The 26,444-nt window shown below is 49.8% G+C and overlaps 1 protein-coding gene across 1 annotated transcript in view; it reads right to left on the bottom strand.

The window, feature by feature from the left end:
* Positions 1-3,571: 3,571 nt before the first annotated feature.
* Positions 3,572-26,444, bottom strand: part of WSCD2 (WSC domain containing 2) — a 28,530-nt gene continuing 5,657 nt past the window's right edge. The window contains exons 2-8 of the mRNA XM_063143808.1: positions 22,655-22,769; positions 19,792-19,976; positions 14,580-14,701; positions 12,952-13,126; positions 11,927-12,091; positions 7,093-7,293; positions 3,572-3,937 (exon numbers count right to left, since the gene is read on the bottom strand). Coding sequence (XP_062999878.1) covers positions 3,585-3,937; positions 7,093-7,293; positions 11,927-12,091; positions 12,952-13,126; positions 14,580-14,701; positions 19,792-19,976; positions 22,655-22,769 — 1,316 coding nt within the window. The 3' untranslated portion in view covers positions 3,572-3,584. The remainder of the gene's footprint in view (positions 3,938-7,092; positions 7,294-11,926; positions 12,092-12,951; positions 13,127-14,579; positions 14,702-19,791; positions 19,977-22,654; positions 22,770-26,444) is intronic.

Raw genomic sequence — 26,444 nt, 5'->3', positions numbered from 1 at the left:
ATACATTCAGGAGCACAAGAGTCCCACTGAAGCCTTCTTTGGCAGAAACATCAAAACAAGAAAAGGGGGTGTTTAAAAGCACATGAACGCCACACCCAACAGCCCCAAGCGATGCAGATGGCCCTTTTGGCAACTGTCCGTTCGATTCCCTCCACAAAAGCGCATTAAAAAAAATAGATTTCTTTTGCAACGTTCTTTGTCGCAACAGAAATAACTTTGCAGGCATCAAATATGGATGGAGAGAGGGAGAGAGAGAACTGTGCATCCGAGATTGGCGATAGAAAAGTAGCCGGGGACAATATATGGCTTTTGGGTCTACATCTGATGGGGATAGGAGCCATACGGCCGATATTTTATTATTATTACGCAGGGATGCAGGAGGAGGCTAGCTCGCAGTTCTGCCCCTCATCCTCATTTATTGGTGCCAAGGAAGTGCTGTGTTTGAACATGAGAGGACTGCGGGTTCAAATTTCCACCCAGCCGCAAAGCTCAGTAACGTTTGCCCTCCGTCTCACCCCAAACATAATTCTCGCTCCGCTTGGCCTTCTTGCAAGGTGATAGAAATACGAACTGGGAAGAGCTTGTTGTCTGCAGACGTTCTTTAGACATCAAGAAGAAGAAGTATCTTAATGTCCCAGATGCATGTCTCAGATGTCAGGAGGTGGAGTGTGATGAGGAGATACGAGGCTGTGAAACTGGAACTGTTCACGAGAGAGACAAGACCTCCCCACCCTCTAGAACAGCAGTCAGGAAAAGGCTCGGTTTGCGCAGTTAAGGGCCATGGTGATGTCTGCACCCACTAGGCCAGACTTCCCAACCTGGAGCCCCCCTGGCATGTTGGACTACAACACTCAGCATGGTTTTGGGCCCAGAACATTCCAGATGCTTTCAGGGGGGTCACTTCGCAGCTACCTCTTGGTTTTCCCCCTTCTTGTTTTGTCATTTATCAAAAATACAGTTCCGTCCTCTACTTTCTCTTGCTTTTAACTGTATTTCAAAAAACTCCCTTGCCTTGGCCAGTGGAAAGGTAGCTGGAGCAGAAGTGTGGGCATTTCTCCCTCCCCAAAATAGGGCCAGAGATGCACAGGCAGTGCTATCCGTGCAGTTAAAAATAAGGAAGGAAGGGAGGAAGATCATTTTAAAATAATAAAAAGAAGAACCCCAGAAGAACCGGCTGGGGAAGAGCACACCGATAGGGATTGCTCTTCCCCAGTCAATATTTCCACCTCAGTCCTGTCAAATTGTGCCCATATCTTCGGGGGGGGGGGATATCAAAATGCTCCTCCCTGTTTAAGCAGAACTGGGCAGTTATCAATGCTACCAAGTTCTATCCAAATATCTGTGCAGCCCAAATGAATCCCTATCAGCACATTAGCAAAAACATGAAAGGTTAGGACCGGCTCTGGAGCCTGGGGTGCTTCAAACACTAGGTGCCATTCAGGTCCATGTTCTGTCCTCAGCTAGATGCTTATAGGGAGGACAGGGTTGAGGATCCTGGACTGACTGGACACCAGGGATGGACAAATCTCCAGTTTCCCTTCCTGCAATGCTTGCATATTTCTCAAGTATCAAGTCACCCTGCACGTTTTGTACACATTTTCCACCTCCATTTGTGTGTGTGTTTTAAAAAAAGTGTACATGAAAATTTGTTCGCATTTTTCATACACACGAAACTTCGTAGCCATTACTGTATGCATTTTCCCACCTAATATACATATTTCTATATATATAAAAGGAGCCGTTTACCCAAACATATTCCTTTTAGTATGCTATTTTCCATAATGCACACACTTTCATATGCAATGTTTCCCTGACGTTTTGTATGCATTTTTGGGGTCGAGAACTGCACTGCAAATTTCGAAAAGGTTTGAATGTCTGCATTCGGGTATGCTTTCAGAAAGTGTGAATGAAGACGGGTTCTTATTAAGACGTGAGCCCAAGGAATCCCTTCCTCATCCCTACTGGAGCCATGCCGAAGCTGTTCCTTTGGGGACTCATCCTTGGGGCATCTGATTCGGATGAGGAGTCGTTTTCCTAATTCCAGTTTTCGTAGACTGAGACTCCCAGATGAGCAAGAGGCAGCAGGGTTGAATCAGCCACACTGCCCCAATGCTTGGCGAAGAGGCCCTTGAACGGGGTGATGCTTCAGATGAGACCTCTCCATGATCTCAGAAGGCCACATGTCCCATTTGTGGTCTTCAGGTGTAGTGCATTGTAGCGATGGACGTGCTCATGGGTGAACCAACCTTTGATGCCTGGCAGTTGAATCTGTGAATGGTGATGGGCCACTCACACAGGCCAGCCACCCCCAGATGCTGGAGGCCTGATGTGCAAATGCAGTTGGCAGCTGGTGGCTCCGACTTCGGTGGGGCTGTGAGTCCACTCCAGCTTTTCGTTAGACCCAGCCAGTGCTCTAAAGGTGCGGATCCCTACCCCTGAAAACAGCTCTTTTCCGGCTGGTTCTAACGGAAACCCAGCATGGATTCACAGCACGGAATTCACAGCCACCACTGCAGCCAGGTGAGGTGGGAATGAGGTGGCAGAGTCTTGAGAGGATGGCGTGGACTGTACCACTTCCTACGGCAGGCGGCGGCTCACCTTGTCTGAACGGTCCCCTCCATGAAGAAGAAATCTCTGCATATATAAAACTAGCTCAAAAACAGGGAGAGGAGGTGACTCGAAGTTTAATCCCCAAACCGCTCTTTTTAAAAAGAAAAGCATTCAAGGGGTTGTGTGTGTGTGTTCGTTTTGACATGGGAGCATTAAAAATAGCACCGTCCAGCTGCAGTCTAAAGGGGTGCAGGATCTTACCCCCTCATTGCGCCACATGGGCCAACCAGCCTCTAGTCATAAGAACCTCAGAAGAGCCCCAAGGCTGGATCAGACCAAGGGTCCCTCTAGTCCAGCATTCCGTCCACACAGCGGCCAACCAGCTGTCGACCAGGAGCCCACAAGCAGGCCACAAGTGCAACGGCACCCTCCCGCCCATGTTCCCCAGCAACTGGTCAACGGGTGTGCAGGTGAACCAGGCTCAAGTGTACAGCAAAGAAGCAACAGTAGAGAGAATCTAAGAGACGCCTGGGTCCGTGCCAACAAGGTCTACCGAAAGACCCGAATGAGTGCCAAGGCCCACCGACCGTAGGATTTTTTGCCAGCTTGGATGGAGGCCAAGGAGCGGCGCCCACCGCAGGCCTTTGCAAGACCCCCACCCCTCTTAGAAAAGAGCAGAGGTGGTCCAAGTGCTTGTGAAATGGCAGCTCCAAAGAACGAGCTGTGTTTTGCGGGCCTTTCCAATGCGTTTGTTAATCGGGTTCCCCCAAGGGACGCAGATTCGTCCCGTGGGGCAGGGCGGGGATGGCTGAGACTTCCCTTTCAGCAATGGCGGTAATGATGACCACTCTTTGCTCATGCAAGGGGATTCATTAACAGCGAGCAGCAGCAGGAGGAGGAGGGCCGAAGGAGGACCACCCACTGGGTGGAAATAAGAAGTCCCTGGCCAGGGGAAGCCAAGCCGCACCTTCAGGGGCAGAGAGAGCCCATCCCCCACCCCCGCCACCCAAAGATGCCCCCGTCCAACACGACCATCATCTCGGATAGTAGTCTTCTGGCACCCCTGTGAGGTTTCTGACTTTCAGAGCCTTGTCCACCGTTTTGATGTAACCGTTGATTGTCCTCCTCATCTCGGGCGTGTAAGGGTCGTACTCCAGCTTCCTCAGCCCGGATCGTTTGAAGTTCCCGTCCTTCTGGCCCTCGACGCACAAGAGCCGGTCCTCCAGGACCGCGATGCCCAGCAGGCTGACCATCCTCTTGAGCTGGATAAAGAGGTCTTGCTTCAGGTCCTCGAAATGCACCACCAGGACGTTTTTGCCGTACTTGAGCCAGTCGAGGGTGTGCGTCGCCCACCAGGGGGCGTAGTTCTTGACGAACTCGGGCCATTCTGAAAGAAGGGAAGGGGAAAGCCCTACTCATGAGTAGCAGCCAATGGCATGACCATGAGCTCAATGGGATGCATGGCTCTATTGCGTGTATTCATTTATTTATTACCTTGCCCTTCTACCATCAGGGAATCCAAGGTGGTGTGGATGGGGATGTCCAGGTGGTCTCCCATCCAAACCTGCTTAGCTTCATCAAAGCGTACTGCCTTGGAGGCCACACATTTGTAAGTGTGCTTAGGACTTCAGTCTTAATTTCACCCAGACAACCAGGAGCACATGACCCCCTAAACCTATTCAAACTGTCAAGGAGACAGACCGGCCTTCTGAGCACTGGTCAAGCCCATCTGCTGATCTGTCCAGAGGCCTTGTCATTGGGCACAACACCACCAATGAACACCCCCCTTTCCCCACAGCTGCCTTTATGCCCTGGTAGCAGTCGGTGAATTGGTCTCCCCCCTCTTGCAAGTGTCGCCATGCGATGACATCATCGCTTGGCGTGTTTCTTTCAGCATGGAGACTCATACTAGGGCTGTGCACTGCTTCGGGCCCAAACCCCGAATCTGAATCGAGGCGGGTCGATTCACCCGGCCTCAGTCCGAATCCAGATTGGGACTGGATCAGGCCCCTTTCCTCAATGCCTCTGCCTTCTCCCTGCCATTGTCACCTGCTACTTTTGCTCCTAAATCTTTTTCTCATCATGGCTGCCAGTTGTTTGCGTGAAAGGCAAAGATCTTGTGAACGAGGAGGCCGTGGAATTTGCTGCTTCTCCTCCTCACCAACGCTGTTGTCTGGGCCGAAGCGAGAGGTGAATGAGCAGCTTGCTATGGGGAAGAACTCCAGGGAGCTCTTGTCAGTGGGCCACCACTGTGGTGGGGACCTCAGCATGGGCCCAATCCCACATACCCTTGACACTGTCTGTCCCTGTTGTTAGGAAAGATTTTTTTCTGGCAAAGATCTTTTGTTGATGATTGATAGGATCTCATTAACAAGCTGCTCTGTGGGTTAAAACTGCTCCCTTGCTAAAAAAAATTTTTTTAAAAAATAATCTTTCAATTATCCCAGAGGTTTCTTGCTAATTGATCCTCCCATTAAAACCAAGTGATAAAAAGGATAATGAACCAGGTATAATCTCCGAAGGATCCTGGTCTGGAAGCTTCACCGGTCCAGCGCCTTCTGACAATGCAGAAAAGGTCCAGCTGCGTACGCTTCAGGACTCCTTGAGGGATGGGTGCCCTCACTCACACCCCCTCGCAGCCCTGACGAATTGCTCAGACGGTGCGTTATCCTCTCTGCCCCAAAGAATTATTAAACAGACTCTCTGTTTCATTAAACAGGAACCGGACAATTCACCTTGCATGATCATCTCACATAAAACTTTGTTTTGGAGCCGTTCCAAGGGACGGTCATAAAATTAATGCCTTGGAACAAAATGCAAAATTTAAAAGAGGGGGAAAGAAATCACAGAGACTTCAGCTTGTTTGGGGAATGGGGAGCGAGGAAAAGCGGAATGACAAAGAGGCTGCTCTATTCTGGCAAAGATCAGGCATAAAAAACCCACACCCTTCAGACACCTGCAGAAGCCGTCTGAGAGCCAAGGGGCTTCTTAATGAACGGCCCGGGACAAGTGACCCCTGGAGCAGCCCAGCAAGAAGTGGGCTAGCCTCTATTTCTTGAAAAAGCAGAGCTGTCCATTAGGGTGCCCCTATGGAAAGGAGGACCAGGCTCCTGTACCTTTAACAGTTGTAGAGAAAAGCTAATTTCAGCCGGTGTCCTTGCTATGCATGCAGCACCTGGTGAAATTCCCTCTTCATCGCAACAATTAAAGCTGCAGGAGCCCTGCCCTCTTGACCAGATATAAAAGATGGCGGGGCTCCTGCAGCATTAACTATTGTGACAAAGAGGGAATTTCACCAGGTGCTGCATGCATACAAAAGACACCTGCTGAAATTCCCATTTCTCTACAACTTTTAAAGATACAGGAGCCTGGTCCTCCTTTCCATAGGGGCACCCTGCGTCAATGCCAATCAACATGGGTTTTATTTCTTCTTGCTAGACCCCACCTGCAAAAGCAGTACAGTGGTGAGGGGCGCTATCTTAGATTTTGAGCTGGAGGGAGAAGAGATTTCGATCTCTGGAGCTGCCCCAATGGAGGTCTCAGCACCTTCTGGGTTGCGGTTGACAGGATCGCCCAGGACGATCCTGCCTCTCTTGTAGCCCAACGAGTGGAGGTTGGCGGCTCCGATGTCAGTGGGGCAGTGAATCCACTCTGGGTTTCAGTCAGAGCCCATCACAGCTCTAAAGGAACTCTATCCAACAGAGCTGAAGTGTTTCTAAAGAATAACCTAGGAGATGAGCGGCATCGCTGGGACAAGTCAACAGAACCCCTTCTGACTGGTTCTGACTGAGACCTGGAGCGGATTCACCACCACACTGACCCTGGAGGCACAGCTCCTACAGACCTCAGCCCCCTACAATCTCGAGCGGCAACAGATGCTGCCAGCACAACTGTCATCGAATCCTTGTGTTGGAAGTTACTTTCATAGAATCACAGAATAGCAGAGTTGGAAGGGGGCTGCAAGGCCATCGAGTCCAACCCCCTGCTCAGTGCAGGAATCCACCCAAAAGCATCCCGGACAGAGGGTTGTCCAGCTGCCTCTTGAAGGTCTCTAAGTGTGGGAAAGACCACAACCTCTCTAGGTAACTGATTCCATTGTCGTACTGCTCTAACAGTCAGGAAGTTTTTCCTGATGTCCAGCCGGAATCTGGCTTCCTGTAACTTGAGCCTGTTATTCCGTGTCCTGCACTCTGGGAGGATCGAGAAGAGATCCTGGCCCTCCTCTGTGTGACAACCTTTTAAGTATTTGAAGAGTGCTCTCATGTCTCCCCTCCATCTTCTCTTCTCCAGGCTAAACATGCCCAGTTCTTTAAGGGCAGCCGTTCCAAGCACCTCTGCTTCCTGCAGGATGCAGCTACACTTTTCCCGGCCTGCAAGTCTTGTCATTCCCAGCAAGCTGTGCAAGAGGCAGGCGGGTCTCCCGTCCTCGTTCAGATTTTCACAAAGCGGGCCGCAAGAGCTGCAAGGCACTTGGGAGACCCCCACCCCCACCAACCCTTCCCCGGAAGAGAAGCCGCAGCCGGGTAACTTGACATTACGCACCCTTTCCTTTCCAGTGGGCGTGAGAAGCAAAGCCGATGTGGCCGCCATATTTGCGGTTGAATTCGGCCATGAGCGCTTTGTACGGGTTGCGGACCAGCAAGATGGCCGAGTCGAACGCCTCAATTTCTTTCTGCCCGCTCTCGTGGGTTTTGATGCAGATCGTCCGTCCGCTCCGCCAGTGGTCCCGTTCGCCTTTGAAGCCTTTGAAGCGTGGGGAGGGAGGGGAAACAGAGAGCCCAGGGTGAGTTTGAGAGGGCCAGGTGGACTTCTGGCAAACACGTGTGAACGTTCCGTGGCCAGAAAATCTGAGCTTTGCGAAACTTTGTGCAAAACTCATCGCTCACGTTGCACGATCTTAAACATTTTGTTGTTGTGCGTAATTAATTTCGGTTTTGCTAGTCCCAGGAAGGGTCAAAGACAGATGCTACCATTTTGCCACCCAAGAACTGGAGGGAAAAATATCTTATTCATCCGACTCTGGTGTCTGAGATTTTACAAAGGGCCGTGTATCTTCTCAGGCACAGGGACTAGAAACTTTGAAAATAAAAGTACGCATAACTGCATTCAATCTTCCTCTGCTTGCCCTCCCCTCCCTCACTTGTTTCCCTTCTTTGGAACTTTAGATTGTAAGCGCTTTGGGGCAAAGGCCTGCCTCATGCAGGTGTTACTCTCTCAAGCAGCGCTCCCTAACTGGGTGCATTCCAGTTGAGATGGACTACATCCCCCATAACCCCCATCCAGCATGGCCATGCTGGCTGGGAGTGGATGGGAAGTGTAGTCATAGAATCATCGAATAGTAGAGTTGGAAGGGTCTCTAAGGCCATCTAGTCCAACCCCCTGCTCAATGCAGGAATCCACCCTAAAGTATCCCTGACCGAGGGTTGTCCAGCTGCCTCTAGTGTGGGAGAGCCTACAACCTATACTGTTTTACTGTTAGTTTTACCCTACCCTCCGCCTGTTTACCCTACCCAGTGCCTGTTTGCATTCTCTTCCCCTCCTTATCGCTCTACTATGATTTTAATAGAATGTAAGCCTATGCGGCAGGGTCTTGCTATTTACTGTTTTACGCTGTACAGCACCATGTACATAGATGGTGCTATATAAATAAATAATAATAATAATAGTAACGGGTTCTATTGTTGTATTGCTCTAACAGTCAGGAAGTTTTTCCTGATGTCCAGCCGGAATCTGGCTTCCTTGAACTTGAGCCCATTATTCCGTGTCCTGCACTCTGGGAGGATCGAGAAGAGATCCTGGCCCTCCTCTGTGTGACAACCTTTCAAGTATTTGAAGAGTGCTCTCATGTCTCCCCTCCATCTTCTCTTCTCCAGGCTAAACATGCCCAGTTCTTTCAGTCTCTCTTCAGTCGAACACATCTGGAACACAGCCGGTTGGGGCAGAGTGCTCTAAAGCACCCAGGATACTGGATGGCGCTGTATCTCCCCCCCTCCCAATTGACTTCCTCTGCTCCAAACATAACCCTTTGTCCCCTGAATGTTTGGAAATCCCATCTATTCTCTGGCTCTCTGCATCGTTCCTTCTGCGCCAGCTGATTTCCCCGAGGCCTCCTTGGGACCTTTGCAGTGCCTTAAAAACCCCGGCGCCCGCCCGCTCCCTCCCACCTGCGCCCCGCTAACGGCCTCCACGGTCTGAATGTAATGAGGGTCGGGAGCATCTGTTTCAATAGAGCCTTTCCCGGCTGTGACATTTCGCCGAGCCGAATAATTCAGAGGCGAGGCCGCGCTGGCAGCCGAGGGGGGAGACGTCCCCGTGAGAACGCCGAAAAGTGAGGGACGGCGCTCGCAAGAAGCGCTTTGCGGGAGCAAGCCAGCCCGAGGCCTGAACCGCCCTGCCCGTTAATGGCGCGCCCCTTCGCCTCTCTCTGGAAATTGGTTTCGCTCAGCTGGGGGTTCCAAGCTGTTTGTTCATTAAAGGACGGGAGCCGGAGGTGGGGGCGTAAAAACACACCTGACACCGCGGTGGCTTAAGGGAGGCTGAGATGTATCGTTTTGGGGAGCAGGCGCTGAAGAGGGCGCCCGCCTGGCGGACCTGGGCATCACGCCGCCTTCCAGAGCGAGAAAGGAGCGGAGGAGCCCAGAGCAGAAATGTGCCCCCTGCTCTCCTGCCGTTTCAAAACCAGACGCTGTTCCTCTGTTGCCGTCTTTCTCAGCTCGCTGGAGACGGGCTGCAGCTTTGCACGCAGCGGGGCCCAGCGTCGTACTCCGCTGTTCCCCCACATGGGGAAATACGCAATTTCCTCCAAAATGTGCAAATTCCCCCAAATGGGCATTGTCATGCTTTAGCCCATGAAGGAAGTGCACATTTTGGGCCAGATAGATAGATAGATATGGTATTTTTCTATGACAAGATTTGCGCAAAATCCCCAACGGTCAGAAAAACAGTCCGCAAATTGGCGGAATCTGCCAGGCAGTGGGAAAGCTGGTCTGCTGCGGAATGTGCAGGTCGGATTCCTAAATACCCAAACACATTTTGTCCCTTGGCATATTTCTGCAACATCCCTAGGCTCGATTGCTTGGCAAATGAAACCCTCATATCTGCCTAACGTAAACTTATCGAGGCTGCAACACCGCCCAGACGGAGAGCGCACGGCTCCACGTGAAAGGGCTTGGAAAGCAAAACGTCCTCTGAGACCCTCCGCAGAGAGGGACAGGTAAAATGAGCAGCTCAGAAAGTGAGCAGAGCTGCACTACAAGAGACGGGAGAGCTCAGAACTGGGTTTCTACATTTCTCTGTGCACTAGAAATGCAACAAATGGAGATTAGGAAATTTGACCATGTTCTTTTCCCCTCCCTCCCTGCAACGCCAGAAACAGGTCCGCCGCTTTGAGCTTCTCTCCTGGCAGGGGGTAGGAGGTTCAATTGGTCGCCTCGCTCCCCCGTCCCCAAAGCCTCTGGCCCCTCTCCCCGGGATCCAGGGTTATTTTTACTTCTCAATGCATGGACCTCAGCTTAAGGCCGTCAATTTTGCTCTCTGCTCTCACGCGCCGGCTGTTAACAGAGGACATGCTTTATAGTCGTGGACAGCAGTGCGCAGCCTTCTCTGGCTGTATCATTAAGTTAAGTCTCAGCACATTTCTTGTCTCCCTGGGAGATTATCGGAGACAGATTGATGTAACGGGGCTTTCTTGAGTATGCAGAGCTGGGGGTGAGGATTCTCCCGGTTCTCTCCAAGGAGGACGCCTCTTGTTAACGGCTCTGTCTTGGTCCCCCACGGATGTTTTAAAACTCTAACTATGCAGAATTTCCAAGGGAGCCTCAGGTTTGGTCTCCAGGCAACTGGTTGCAATTTTCAGAAAGGGGTCTGAAGCCGTCTGGCTTTCAAGATGGCTCCCACATGAGACAGAGGGAGAGAGGAAGGACAGCCGAGGTGAAGATGAGACAAAGGCTGAGGCCGGAACTCTGGGGCCTTGACGAAACCATGCGTACCCGCCTTTAGTCTTACAATGAGTGATGTAAAAACTAGAATGTCCATTTCTCCTGATATGCAGGCACACATCTTGACATGCATTCGAACACACATAGAATCATAGAATCATAGAATAGCAGAGTTGGAAGGGGACTACAAGGCCATCGAGTCCAACCCCCTGCTCAATGCAGGAATCCACCCTAAAGCATCCCTGACAGAGGGTTGTCCAGCTGCCTCTTGAAGGCCTCCAGTGTGGAAGAGCCCACAACCTCCCTAGGGAACTGGTTCCATTGTCGTACTGCTCTAACAGTCAGGAAGTTTGTCCTGATGTCCAGCCGGAATCTGGCTTCCTTTAACTTGAGCCCATGATTCCGTGTCCTGAACTCTGGGAGGATCGAGAAGAGATCCTGGCCCTCCTCTGTGGGACACATGTCCGCACACATGTACATGCAAGCACACACACCTGCACCCCCTCTAGGACATCCCACCAGGAGCCCACCTGAGGACACCTGGAAAAGGTGAATGGGCGCCTAAGCCGAGGAGGAGTAGCCGGATGTCCCTCAGTACAAACTCCATTTACCCCCATGCAAGTGGCACGTCAGCAACTTCCAAGCTCCTTTCTTGCCAGACGATATTGATTGAGTTAATCCTGCCGAATACACTCCACTGATTAACTGCCCGGACAACACCATAGGTCAGTTTCAAATGAAACTGACCAGTCAAACCCAGCCAAGTCCTTAGGACTGCCCCCTAGCCGCATCATCAGTAAGGGAGGGGCTACAGAAGCAAAGGACATGGCAACTTCAGCTGCAATTCCCCTTCTGACCACTGCATGGAAGTATATAGGCTGTTGTCCTGCCTCAGCGCCGTGTGACCCTGCCTTTGCTGCATGAGCGCCAGGTCATCACCTATTCTCGAGAATAAACGTTTAGAGCCCAATGCCTTCCCTGTGATCTTTCGTGAGTGTTTCGATATTGGACTTGGATACACTCGGATTAGGCATAATTTATGCAACACGAGGATTGGAGCTCACTGGAGCCCATCTTAGATTTTGCCGCACAGGTGGAGTAAAGATAGACAAATCAGTCAGGCTTCTCACCTGCCCTACATTCAGCCATTCCCATTTCTGCATCAGTTTACAATTGTTTTTCTTTAAACGCTGCATGAAAACGGATTCACCGCCCCACTGATCTCAGACCCACCAGCCTCCCCTGCCCTTGACATAATCTGAATTAAGAGTTACATTGAAGCTGATGAAACCGTTAGGATTGTGAAACATCCTTTTCCCCCTGTGTTACTATGGCCCCACACAGCCTGGATTCCTATTCACAGAGGGCAAGCGGTCTCAGACCCCTGAAAATAAAATTTAAAAACCCATCTCCGCCCCTTGGGAAAACGCCGGCCTTACCTTTGTTGTACAGAGAGCCATCGAAGTAGTAGCTGCCGGTGTAGAAGCCGGTGGCGAGCTCAATGAGGTGCCGAGCCCAAGTGTTCCCCGCCCCGGGAAAGCTCGCAAGAGCCACAAACTGTTTGGCCCGAGCCGTTAAAAACCTCCTGTCCATACACCGGTTGTCTGCGGACAGATGAAGACATCGTCACGGGTTAGCCAGGAGCTCAGAATCCAGGGGCCCTGACGTCTCATTGACTCATGCTAAGCTAGGTTTTGAGCTAAACATGATGGCTCAGTGTGTCGTGTGAACCCTTTCCAACCCTGGTGGCTACATAACCACGGTTTAATCACACTCACTAACCATTTGCTGAAAGGGGGTTAATGGCCTAACCGTGGCTTAGCGTGTTGTCTGAACAGGCCCAGGGTGTCTCCCGTATTTCCTTATCGATCTCAGCCTCCCCCAACCTGGTGACCTCCAAATGGCCATTGGCCACGCAGGCTGGGGCGTATGGGAGTTGTTGTCCGACAAGATCGGGGGGGCACAAGTTCTCATCCCCGTTTTATTGACGGTTTCATTCTGCTGCGTTTGTATCATTTAGTATTTTGGATGTTGATGTGCGTTTTTATTGTAAGTTGCCCTGAGTGAATATATCAAAGAAAGAAAGAAAGAAAGAAAGAAAGAAAGAAAGAAAGAAAGAAAGAAAGAAAGAAAGAAAGAAAGAAAGAAAGCTTTCCTACTCCTGGGAAGAGCTGCTGGGATCTGGAAGTCCTTCTGTCTGCAGACTGCTCCTTCAATCTCGGTTTTTAAAGCTCAATTGAAAACTTTTCTTTTTTCTAAAGCTTTTGGTATTTCTCCTTGAAAACTGGGTTCTACTCTTGCCCTTTCCTTACCCCCCCCCTTTTTTTTCAATTTAAAGTTTAACCTTTTAAATTTCATTAAAATGTTAGGTGGGCATTTCTAGATCGGAAGCCATTTGGGCAGGGCGTGGTTTTACGGTTCTGCCGTGTTCGGTTATGGCGCGAGCTGGCCGGCCCCCACCTACCTTGCACTTGGGTCTGGTACACGATGAAATACTGGGCGGTGCCGCAGCTTTCGAACTCTTCCCCGCTGCATTTCTGGGCACAGAGCTGCTCGTCTTCCCGCTCGTGCAAGGTGAAGAGCGTGGTGGGAAAGCCACAGTGGCAGGAGGTTCCTGCTAGCGCCGCGAGGGGGTATTCCTGCAGGGAGGAACAGAGGGAAGGTCCTCACTCCCTGGCTTCAAGAACTAGTGCAGTCAAGTGGGGGGGGGAGGGATTGGGCCAGGTTGTGGAGAGCTGGGTTCGAGTCTCCACTCAGTGATGGAGTTCACTGGGGGGCAGTCAGCCACTTTCCATCTCTCACTCTGATCTACCTCACAGGGTTGTTGTGAGCACAAAGCGGGATACGCTCCATGCTGGCTGCCTTGAGCGCCTTTGAAGAAGGGCTGGAGAACAAATAAATGGGATGATTGAATAATGTAATTCTGATGATCAGGACGGCCCACGGACATGGTAGCCAGGCCACAGCAGGCCGTAGACCTCTGACCTGCAAGGGATCCGCTTTGGAATATGCAAAATTTACATAGCATTGAGCATGGGGGGTGCTAGGAGAGCCATGGGCTGGGAGAGGAGCTGGCAGACTTGATGTAAAGCAATAGCCAAGGCAGAGCACCATGGAGCATGTAAAGAGTGCTGCTGAACAGCTTTGCCACTGAACAGCCAAGCTAAGCTGCACACACATCTCCAATTGGGCAAAAGATCTATTTGAATGTGTTTTTATTCTGTTTTTTTATTTTATCTTGTCTCCTGCTCCGAAATTTTGAATGGGGGGCGGAATATAAATACTGTAAATAAAATAAAATAAAAGGGTTTCTTTTAGGGTGCAGGGCAAACATTTTCCCTATGGAGAACCTTTGGGGGATGCATTGCCCGTTAATTCACACGAGCGTGTTTTCTTTGTGTGCTAGTTCCCCCTTTTCAAGGTACACCCTCTGGCACCACACGTTCCATGCGTTCACTGCCCCTTCTCCAAAAACAGGAAGCCGGCTGTTCTCGATCCAGAGGAATCCAAGCGGAGGACCCTTTGAAGCTGGTCGGCCAGCAGCTCCCACGTTCAGCACCCACAACAACACCCTGCTATGGGGTCCCTCTTTCTTTCCCCTTGGAGGCAGAAAAGACGTTGGAGGAAGCTGGTTGGGAGATGGAACGTGATGAACTTTCGTCGGCTCGGACCCCCGGACTCCGTTCCGACTTCCGGCAACTGGTCCAACGAGTCGGGCCAGCTGGCGGATTTTCCGTCTCTTTTTTCTTTCTCCCCCACCCTGAAATAGACATGTGTACAAATTTGTGCCAATTGCAGCCAAAATTTGCTCCAATGGAAGCCAATATTTGTATGAATGTCCATTGAGGCAAATAACTTTTTTTTTTTCAAAAATCCCAGGAAAACCCACAGTTCAGCTGGCAAATGAAAGCCGAGGGAGCTGCAGAAATCCAGCAAGCCCTAAAAGATTTGGATTTCTCAGCGGCGGAAATCTCTAAACTGGGCACAGCTTCGGAAGCCCTCTGGGGGGACCAAGGTTGGGGGAAGGCCGCTCCGGAGCACGGTGGAGTGTTAGTACCCCGTGCGTGGACGTTGCAGGCAGGGCAGACCTACTTTCCCCATGCAGAAGTCGACGCATCGGTCCACAGACATGTTTGTCATGACTCCGCTGGCCGGCAAAGCCAAGGAGATGTTCTCCGGCCGTCGGAAGCATCCACGGAAAATGGCGCTGCCATCTAAGGGGGAGAGGAGAGGAAGGGGAGACGGTTAAGGGTGAGGGGGCTCGGGACGTCACAGTCAGGCGATGGGGAGCAGTGTGAGGGGGGAAGCGAGGCTGCGCATTTCCCAAAGAGACTTGGAATGAGGTTCCCTGAGATGGAGCTCTCATAGAATAGTAGAGTTGGAAGGGGCCTACAAGGCCATCGAGTCCAACCTCCTGCTCAATGCAGGAATCCACCCTAAAGCATCCCTGACAGAGGGTTGTCCAGCTGCCTCTTGAAGGCCTCTAGCGTGGGAGAGCCCACAACCTCCCTAGGTCACTGCTTCCATTGTCGTACTGCTCTAACAGTCAGGAAGTTTTTCCTGATGTCCAGCTGGAATCTGACTTCCTGTAACTTCAGCCCGTTATTCCGTGTCCTGCATTCTGGGAGGATCGAGAAGAGATCCTGGCCCTCCTCTGTGGGACAACCTTTTAACCTTTCGGACAGGACCCAAAGAACCACCCAGCCCAGTTTGCCCAAGAGCTGCAGAGGAGTGTTTCCTTAGCAACACCCACCCACCCAAGGCCACACAACGATTCTCTCCTCTGCAGTTTCCCCCTTCTAGTTGCAGCCCCCCCCCAACCCCGGCCATAAAGAGATGACCACAACCCCTCTTGGGTCATTAACCCTTAAATTCTCAAAAAAAAGTTGGGGGTCCCCCAGCTGGGCCACTGACCTTCAAGGTACATGGGCCAGTCATCCTGGCCTCTAAATACCCCTGATGTCTCCATGCCGGACTCCTTGACCACAAGCAGATCGCAAACGCATACCACTAAGATGCTTTCTGCCCTGGGCTCCACCCCCAGACCTTAACTCCACCCTGGGAAATGGAGGGCTCTGCCCACTAAAGCCATCCCCCCTTCCCATAATCCTTGGCACAGCACTTTAAATATACTGAAGCATATTTAAGGAAAGAAGCTTCCATTTGGGGTTAGGACACATACTGAGCTAGCTGCAGCTGGTTATATGGGGAAGTGTAACAGGGTACCTACATCTGCATGCAGAAGGTCGCAGGTTCAATCCCTGGCCTCTCCAGGTAGGGCAAGATAAAAATTCTGCTTGAAACGCTGGGGATCCACTGCTGCCAGTCAGTGTAGGCATTACTGAACTACATGGATCTGTCTCAGGATGAGGTACCGTCCAATCCAACCCACCCTCCCTGTACTTAACACACAGTTCATTTTGGGGAGGTTTTTTTTTTTAAAAAAAATTAATAAACAAAAATAACAGCCAGGATTTATTGATCGATTGATGGATTAAGAGAGAAAGGTTTGATTTCTATTTTTGGGGTCATAATAACATTCTTACTGTTATTAATACACTGAAAATCAACTCCGTTCCATATTTTGGGTCTCTGGTTTCTTTAATGTATCCCATCACTATCATTCATGAAGTCGTGGGAACTCTTACATATAATCCGTGAAGGCACGGGAACTCTTATTGCTGCCATTTGAAAAATTGTATCTGTCACTTGCGTCTGGAACAATTTTTTTAAACACGCTGCTGTTGCTACTGTTTCACCACTCTTGTGCCAAACTGCAATTCCATTGTATTGATCTCCCTCTCAGTGCGTTTCCTTTCTCTCTCCCTCTCCAAGGATTAAATCGGTACCCAAGTTTACAGTTCGCTGGAACTGTGCACAAATCAAAAGCTAAAAGGAATGTCCGATGGCCACCAACTTTGTGATCATGACTGTAGGTTAAAGTTGCACGCAATGAATTCCTGTTTCGATTTTTTAAAGTTAGAAGTGATGTTTTGGGTTGTTTCTGTTTTTTTTAAAAAAAAGGTCTAAGAGAAGGGAGACTTTTAATAATGTATTAGTTTTAAATATTTTAATTAGTTATATGTATTTTATGGTGTCTGCATTTGTGTTGTACCCCGCCTCAATCCAGAGGGAGAGGCGGGTAACAAATAAATATATTATTATTATTATTATTATTATTATTATTATTATTATTATTATATCATTTGTGCAACTACTTTTCCTTCAATTACAGCGTGGCCTTGCGCTTGTTCACTCTGAAGTGAATTCTACTTCCAGGTCAATGTGCATAAGATCGTGTCTGCCGTCACAATCCTAGCCAATCAGGGATCGCATGATCGGGTGATCCCTGATTGGCTAGAGGTGAGCCATCAATTCCCAATTTTTGTCATTTTTGCTTGAGTTTGCCCAGAAGTCTCTTTCATTCTGTTTCCACATCAATCTGAGACATATATTCTTTAATCCACACAAAAATCTAGATTATGACATTTTCGATTATGATTTTTCAGTCGCTTTGAACTGTCCTGCTCCCCAGCTTGTTATGATCCATTTGTGATCCACCTTGCAGGCTTGTGATTCGACCTCTCTGCTGGCTTCTGTGCGGGATGGTCCGCCTAGGTGTCCCGCCCTCCACATAAGTGTTCTGTTCACCTGCCTGGCTGGATCCTTCTCTCCGCCTTTGACATTTAAGTACCTGCTAATGAGCCACACTGGCCCAGCCTCTTAACTACTGAAGGCAGAGAGGAATGCAATGAATACAGAATGAGCAGCAAGGTATAGCAAAGCCTGAGAGAGTCAAGAACAGATCAAAAAGCCATTTCGAACTCATTAACGGCGTTCCGGCACCTTTTTCTTCCTTTTACGCACACAATTCCTCTCCCCCCCCCCCATATCCACAGGCTACATTACACTTCATCTTCCAATACAGAGTACTCAATGGGGTGTCACCCCACACCCCCCCTTTCATATCACTTTTCCTGGCCCCTGGTCACTCAAAGCATCCCTAAATTCAAGTCGGTGCAGACCCCGATATACTGGGCTGTGTACAATCCATATTTTCATGGCCTTTATCTCGCAAGCATGAAATTGTATTGTATTGTATTATCCTAAGAACCTCCGCTTTGCGTTTAGGGCAGCACACACGTGTTTCTAGTCCTTATGAAAATGCATCGACAAATCTTGGTTTTTGCTAGTAGTGAAGGAGAGGTTGTACAGCACTTCCAGTGAGGATGGGGGTGGTGCCTGTAGGCCTGCCACCCACCCACCCATGGATGACAAAATCAGAATAAGTTATGCAAAATTATATAAAGTAAACACACGTAGGCGTCAGAATCCTGCTTTTTCTTGATGTGTTCACCCAGAAATACATTCCATCTTTTTTCTTTTAAATGTAAAGATGTTCTACCTCTCTTCCATTTGATCTCTTTCTGATTTTCCAAGGGACCCACGCACGTTCTGGTCCCATCACTGACCCAAACCGGTTTCTTAGCAAAATCTTCCACCACCACTCCTGTTTTGAGCTTCAACAACACCCAGAGTGGCATTCTTGGCACTGTTCCCTCCTTGACGGAGCTGCTTGCCCATGGAGGTTTGCCAAAACCTTAGCTTGAGCATATTTAAAGTGAGATGTGAAAAAGCCTTTCCATTTGGGCAGGGTTTTTGAGGGCAGTCAGTAGGCGGTGTATTTATTTTAGCACCACAACTATCTCCTTCTGTGTTAAATATAGATTTTAATAACCCTGTGTTATTAAAGCAGGACATAACTGCTTTAAGGTGTGAGGATGGCCACTGATTCATATGGCATTGAACATGAATGAAGCAAACTCGTGGGGAACTGGTCTTTGAAGGTCTCCATGATTAGGGGCATACAGACTTTGCAAAATTCATTCTGTCTGCATTTCATAGATTATCAAGTGTCTTTTGTTCCATCCTCCGCTCATGGACAGAAAGATTTTTTTTCCCAATTTCCTGAATTTGTGAAAATTCGCATTTGCACAAATTCACTTTTGTGCAAATTCGCACTTCCAAAAACGTGCAAATCTTTCCCCCAAATATGCATTTTCATCTTTTAACCTGTAGAGGAAATGGTCATTTTCTGCCAGTAGGGTTCGGTTGTTTTTTTGGTTTGGTTGTTTTTACATATTTTTCTAATACTAAATTTGTGTAAAATTCCAGAGAGTAAAAAAGTCAGTCTGCAAATCCACAAAACCCACGTGACATGGGAAAACCCGGTCTGCCGTGGAATCATTTGATTCCATTGTGGTCTGTCTGACATCTCAAGCCATGATGGCCAAGCACAGCCTTCCTCAACCTGGGGCGCTCCAGATGTGTTGGACTGCAGGCTGGGGCATTCTGGGAGATGCAGTCCAACACATCTGGAGCGCCCCAGGTTGAGGAAGCCTGAGCCCAAGCAGAACCTCCATGACCAGAGGCACTGAATGCTGTGGTCAAACCGCTCGTGAACCCCGGGCTCTGCTCATGACCTCCAAGAGACCTCCGTTGAGGCACCTGGCACTTTAATAAAACTTTTACTAATAACATTATTGTAGAAGATTACTTGGTTCCACCCTTGTCTTTGGCTATTTTTATTCCGGCTTTAAAGAAGGATCAGACCAATTTGTGGAGTTCCGATCAAGCCATGGCTACTGTGGACGGTAAGGATGGAACTTCCATGTCTAGGAGCAGTAGGCCTGTGTCTGAGTACCAGATGCTGGGGAGAAACAAGAGGGGAATAATTTCACTGCTGTGACCGGCTTCCCAGGGGCAGCTGGAGAACCCATTGCTAAGCCAGAGAGCCCTTTAGTCTGACTTGGGTGGGCGGGGGTTTTGAACCGCAGGCCTGGGGGCCAAACCCAGGCCACTTGGGTTCCCCATTTGGCCTGACGGGATTCCCCAGAAGGCTCTTCCCCTTTCCCCACAAGATCCTTTCCTGGCTTCCCAGTATTTGCATCTTCCCTGCCCTCGTTCTAAAAGCTTGAAATTCCTCTCCTAAGGATTAATCCCGAGTAGTAAGAGCTTTGAGCTACAACGTGCTGGCATTTTTAGCCCTGCCCCCTTTTTGGCCCCGCCCACCACTAGACTGTGGGCCCTGAGACCTTCTCAAAAATGCAGTTTGGCCCTCGGAGTGAAAGAGCTGGGACACCCCTGGAATTAGGGCAAGGCGTCAGTCCTTGGGGAAATCGCAAACTCCTCCCAAGGGCTGTGGCTCCGGCGTTCTCACCGCCGCCTCCACTCGCTCCCTTCTGATCTGTTTCTATGGATCACCCCAGTACTTGATCCCACCTGGGTGAGTAGTACTACTTACACCTCCGCGCAGACTCTTGGGCCAGCTCCAGGCGGTAGATGGAGAGCCGGTTCACGCCGCCGCAAATGTTGCTCCTTTCTCCCTTACACTCCATGTTGCACTCGGCGTCGCTGACGTTGGCGGCCTGGATTTTGTGCCCGCAGTAGCATTCCGCCCCAAACTCCAGCCCCGCGTAGAGGTAACCCCTGGTGAGACAGAGAGCACAATTCATTGGACGGGTTTGCATGTCCCAGATTCCATTTCTGGACCTGACTTCTCTGAAGTTGAATACATGCTGAATGATATATTAGGACTCGTGCAAACTTCGTTGGACTGTACCCCTTCAGAATACAGGTGGCAGGGGAGCGCGTGTTTAAATGCTTTCAGCACAGAACAGTCTAAAACCCCTGTTCTTTACACGCTCACTTTCTATCTGCAGGGAGTTTGGTGTATTTTCCCCCTACAAGAAACATTTAAACATGCTTAGCCTGGAGAAGAGAAGGCTGAGGGGAGACAGGATAGCACTCTTCAAATACTTGAAAGGTTGTCACACAGAGGAGGGCCAGGATCTCTTCTCAATCCTCCCAGAGTGCAGGACACGAAATAACGGGCTCAAGTTAAAGGAAGCCAGATTCTGGCTGGACATCAGGAAAAACCTCCTGGCTGTTAGAGCAGTACAACAATGGAACCAGCTACCTAGGGAGGTGGTGGGCTCTCCCACACTGGAGGCATTCAAGAGGCAGCTGGACAACCATCTGTCAGGGATGCTTTAGGGTGGATTCCTGCATTGAGCAGGGGGTTGGACTCGATGGCCTCAGAGGCCCCATCCAACTATACTATTCTATGATTATTATTAGTCATAGTTAGCTGTCTCGAGCAATTGTTCCTACAGGAGCACCGCCTGAAATTCTTCCTCGTGTTATGTCCTCTGAGGGAGAAGCAGGCCGGAGTGTGTTTACTGATGACACCTCTTAGGAAATGATTTACACGGCGCGGACAGGGGGAAGCATTACTCCTCAGGAGAAAAGATCTCTGCTCATCTTATAGATCATGGAGCGAGGGACGGACCCATTACTTAAAGACAAGGCAGGTTGTGCATGCGGCAGATGGGGGCAGGCAGGCAAGTGTGATGTGTGTCTTTGGGGTGAAGCCATACGTCAAAGAGTCAGAGAGCTCCAACAGGTGGCAAAAACATGGGCGGCGGGGTCACCTAGTTGAGAAAACCAGAGCAGGAGTGGGGTGAAAATGGCCCCTTGAAATCTCTACCGTGTGTGTGTGTGTGTGTGTGTGTGTGTGTGTGTGTGTGTGTAAAGGAATGGGTGTGGGAGGCAGGGGGGAAGGAACCATTTAACTGGATTTCTCCAGAGGGAAGAGAAATTCAGCAAGAGTTTCTCAGAGATGGGTCTCACCACGTCCTTTCCCCCCAGAATTTTGTGTTGTTGTCATTGTAGGCTTTGACTTTCATCATCATCGTCATCATCATCATCATCATCAACAACAACATCTCCAGAACCCCTATAGGACATTTAATGATGGGGCATTCTCCTGATGGGGAATTCTGGGTAAAAAAAAAAAAATTGGCCAGCTGTTGGTGGTCTCCAGGAAGAGTGATCTACTGCTGGTGAGTTTCAAACCCACCCACCCCAGCTTTGTCCCTATCCTAGAATAACCTCAAAATCCCCTCCCCCATTTTGCCACCTAAAAATGGGGCAGTGAAATGGAGTTGGGGGGGGATTTCAATCTCATCTTAGTCCAAGCGGTTTGAATGAAGCCTCTGAATTCACCCACTGGACACCCGACGGCATCCCCTCTCCTCCGAAAGATTGCTCAAGAAGGCAGGGCCATCCAAGGCTTTCATCTTCCTAGGGGTCTTATGCACCGAAACCTGCAACCATCCCATCTCCTGTCAGAGGCCAATTTGAATGCCTGCAAACTGACTGCAACCTCAAGTCAGTCTCTGTCTCTCCCATCGCTTTTTGTAACGTTTTGCCAGATGAAGAGATCTGGAGATCACGAAAACGTGCACATATTTTGTGATCTTTTAGCCAGCCTAATAAAGATGTTATGCTAGCTGGGTTTTGGCATTTTACTTATGGCTGCCTTTGTATTTTGCTCTAAATAACTCTGCTCAAAATGCTGGTCTCGTCTCCTTATCTAAGGGCTCGGTTGATCTGTGGGTGTTGACGGATCAACGTCTGCCTTCCTTGGGAGCTCTCCCAGGTCCTGAAGAATTTGCTACCAGATGCTGAATAACTCTTGTTCCAGACCAGCCCTGACTCCAGGCCTTGTTTAGCACACTGAAAGGTCATGTGCTGGCTGGAAGGAGTCTCTCTCTCTCTCTCTCTCTCTCTCTCTCTCTCTCTCTCTCTCTCTGTGTGTGTGTGTTGTATGCCCAGAGGGGCTCTTACAGTTCTCCTCCTACTCTCAGCCAGTCAATATCATTGCCAATCAATCCATCACAATTTCTGTCTGTAAAATAAGGCCTCAGGGTCTCTGGACCGAGGGCCTTGTCTATGTAACCATCTTTCTGCAGCGGGCCAAATTCTCTCCTGCTCCTGCCGGCTGGCGTGAAAGGGCCAAGCAACCCCGTTCCCCCTCCCCGATGGCGGGAGCCAATTTCTCTTGCCAGACCACGAGCGCTGCAATATATAACTCTGGCTCCTCGGTTCTAGCCTCGTTCAGAAGGTCATTTCCATTGCAAATGAAGCCTCGGCGTTCCCGAAGTGAGAAAAATTGGATCTTTCAAAACTGTTGGGCTCGAAGGGTGCGAGGGAGGAAGAAAAACAACCATGGGGAGAGAGTCAACCCGCCCGAGCTGACAGGAGAGAAATACACTTGATGCCTCGGAATTAATGAAGTCCCCGTGTTCGTTATGGCACCCTACCGTTCGGCACAGTTGTCCTGGCAACGGAACAATGTCATTTTTTTGTAGTCAAAGAAGGACACTCCGCGGAGAGCTCTCCGGTGCGTGTTGTCTACGTAACAGCCAATGTATTTTGCTGGGGAAAAGGGGGAAAGCATGAAAATCCATCCTTACAAAGAGAAAGAAAGAAAGAAAGAAAGAAAGACATCAAATGGCTCATGTAGAGACAGGCGTGGCCACCCCGCAGACGTCAGGGCCGTGCGCAGGGACTGCACGGGAAATAATCAAAGCAACGATTTCCATATTACACTTTTATTCCCCCCTCCCCAAAATGAAATCAGATCAGATAGTATAGTTCTCTCACCCCCCCCCCCCACAGACCCATCTTATTCTCGCAACAACCCCGGGAGGCAGAAAAAGCTGAGCAAATGACTACGAGGTTCATGGCAGAGTAGGAATTTGATCCTGGATGTTACTGGATCCACTGGATCTCTAACATGGCACCCATGGGCATCAATGCACCCACAATCCCATCTCTATTGAGCAGGGGGTTGGACTCCATGGCCTCATAGGCCCCTTCCAACTCTACTGTTCTATGATCCTTCTGGTTTTTATTTAATATCCTATATATTAAAAATAGCATGACTGTCTTGTTGCAGAACAAAGGACCTGCCTCCAGCACCAGTGTTTTGTTTTGGATCTCAGGCTTCCACCGCCGTCACGTCTTGGGCAAGTGACTTCTCTTTTATTATTTATTTATGTATTTATTACCCGCCTCTCTGATTGGATCAAGGCAGGGAACAACAGCAATCATAAAATACAGAAAATACTGAATAAAAAATAGCACACACTGTTAAAACCATCATAAAAGCCTCCTAAAAGCATGGCAGCCGTTTTATGAATGGCCCAGCCCCCTTCCATGGCAGCCATTTTGTGAAAGTGCCCACAACACCCTCTCATATTTCCAAATGCTTCCGCCGACTCAAAAAGTCCGGGGACCCCTGCTTCTAAGTACCGTGTCACCCTGGCCACGCCCTTCAGGGCGGCTATGAAGCTGTGTATAATCCAAGCGGCCATGAGCCCCTTGCGGAAGCCAACTGTCTCGTGCCGGCCTGGCCTTGCTGCAAAGTGCCGTGGGTCTCCGGTGGGGGTGGGGGTGGGGGGTGGGGTTGCAGGCTCCTGACTCCCGACACAACATCGTCTCTCCGGCAGGAGCTGTCTCGTTTGCTACCCAGAGAAGTCACGGAGAAGGCTGCTCTAAATGGATTACAGGGAACAACATGGTCTTTAGCACAACCATCCCAGCGCCCGGGGAGAGCTCAGGCATTTCTGCACTTCTTTCCCCAAAAAAAAGAAAGAAAAAGGAATCCTTGTAAGACCTTCGGGAAATAAATTCTCCATTGTTATGTACAACTTGCCCGCCAGCAGACATCTGCCAAAATACGGTGCCTTCTCCTCCTTTGGCACGGGGGATGTGGAATGCAATGCTTTTGGATTCCCGACACGTCTGTAATCGCGCCGTGGTCTTTGCGCTTTTTAAAACATGACTTCCGAGTAGGGTTGGGTGAACAAGCCATGCTCGGGCCCGCCCAAGTTCTCCAGACATCATTTCGCCGCTTGTCTTGCACCGGATTTATGTTCGCCATCGCTGCTAGTTTTGCGCAGACGGGAAAACTGCTTAAAACTAACAGCGATTGAACAGAAAGGTTGCTCAAAAAACCCCAAATTTGTGCACATTTCCACAGTTGCTCAAATTTCCCCCATAGCCTACAGCAGGGCTGGTTCAGAAATGTGCAGAAATTTGAGCGGTCTTCTCCTGTGTGGCATCAGGGCCAGTCTAAGGACGACCAGGGATGATGGAGAGGAACTTCATCAGCTACATCCCCCTTCTCTCTCTCACCCTAGTGATTTTTTTTTACTGCAAACCCCTCGCCTGATCCACCCACCCACTCCCAGGGATGCGCCCAGAGGGTAGTTGCTGAGCGAAACGATGTTGCTTTGAAAGAGGTTGGCGGTTCGAGAGCGATTGAGGCTCAGCCTCAGGAATGGAGCAAAACGGTCAGCAAATATGGCTGGCTGATGTAGTGGGCGAGGCAGTGCAGGATCTATCCAGTCTGGGGGTGCAGCTTAAGGGGAAATGGCAGGTCAGAGACTGGAGCCAGGGTGGAACTTGATGGGTTTACAGGTTATTATTTATTTATTTATTTATATAGCACCATCAGTGTACATGGTGCTGTACAGAGTAAAACAGTAAAACAGCAAAACCCTGCCGCATAGGCTTACATTCTAATAAAATCATAATAAAACAATAAGGAGGGGAAGAGAATGCACCAAGCAGGCACAGGGGAAAGTAAAACTAACAGTATAAAAGTCAGATCAAAATCAAGTTCTAAAAGCTTTAGAAAAAAAGAATTGTTTTTAGCTGAGCTTTAAAAACTGCGATTGAACTTGTAGTTCTCAAATGTTCTGGAAGAGCGTTCCAGGCATAAGGGGCAGCGGAAGAAAATGGACAAAGCCGAGCAAGAGAAGTAGAGACCCTTGGGCAGGTGAGAAACATGGCATCAGAGGAGCGAAGAGCACGAGCGGGGCAATAGGGTGAGATGAGAGAGGAAAGAGAGGAAGGAGCTAGACTGTGAAAAGCTTTGTAGGTCAACAGGAGAAGTTTTTATTGGATTCTGAGGTGAATCGGAAGCCAGTGAAGAGATTTCAGAAGTGGAGTAACATGGTCAGAGCGGCGAGCCAAGAAGATGATCTTAGCAGCAGGTCTCCTAAAGAGTCTCCCTGAGGGAGCTGAGTTCCACTGCTTGGACCAGCCTCATCTTGGCTGTTGGACAAAAGCATGCAAAGTAGCGTGTACCTCTGCCCTCCGGGAGGACTGTCTATGAAACCAACACAGCCATTTTGGGCTCTGGGTTTCTGAAGGCCCAAAGGCAAGGCACCCTCCGTGGAGTCCACCTTCTCATCGGCATCATCATCAGCTGCTCTTGGTTCTCCTCCACTTCCTCCCCTTTCCTCCCACTTGCGTGCTTGACAGGCAGAGCGCCGATGGCCTTTCAGGCCCTTTCCAACTCTACTGCTCTATGATTCTATTCTATGAGCCAGGGAGTGAGTAGGCCGTACCACCTCCTGCTCCTTCTTCTCACAACGACCACCATTGTCTGGGCCAAAGAGGCAGGTGAACAAGCAGGCTGTAGTAGGAAAGAGGAGCAGCAGGTCTGGTCCATGGGGCCCTTCTGGTGCTGTGGGCCCTCGTCAGGGGCCCGTCCAGGCCTCCCTTTGACCCTTGACATTGCAGCTCACCAGCAAACGCCTTGCTGTCTCCAGCTCCCCCCCTCCCCAAACTCAATAAAGGTCACCATGGGAGCCTGTGGGAAAGCAACTTGAGCCGTGCAGACGGTTTGTTCAGTGAACTGTAGCTGCTGCCATTTCTTACGCCTATTAAGAGTGCGCGGTGGGGGATTGGGGCGGAGGACATTGAGTGCCGGGTGGGGAGCTGCTCAGGAATCTATTAAGGCTATGCCTATTAATATGGTCTGACAAGAGACCTGCAGCTTTTCTGATTAGGACAGAAATTGCCCAAGGCAGGTAGCTGCAGAAATATCACCCACTGAGTGGAGCAGATTCCGGGAGGTTCCATGCCAGGTTTCTCCCCTGACCTCTCCTCGACAGACTGGGCTCAGTCCCTGGTTCTGAACCCCAAATCAGCTGAGCTTTTCATGTCCTTATCCCCTTTCTATTAGGGGGCGCTCTTGTGAATCGCCCCCCAAAAGAATTCATGCCGGTTTGCATGAATTCCCACGTGCAAATCTAT

Source organism: Elgaria multicarinata, chromosome 18 (assembly GCF_023053635.1).
Source record: "Elgaria multicarinata webbii isolate HBS135686 ecotype San Diego chromosome 18, rElgMul1.1.pri, whole genome shotgun sequence".
In the NCBI taxonomy this organism is placed as follows: Eukaryota; Metazoa; Chordata; class Lepidosauria; order Squamata; family Anguidae; genus Elgaria; species Elgaria multicarinata.
This window is presented reverse-complemented; position numbering and strand designations above follow the sequence as displayed.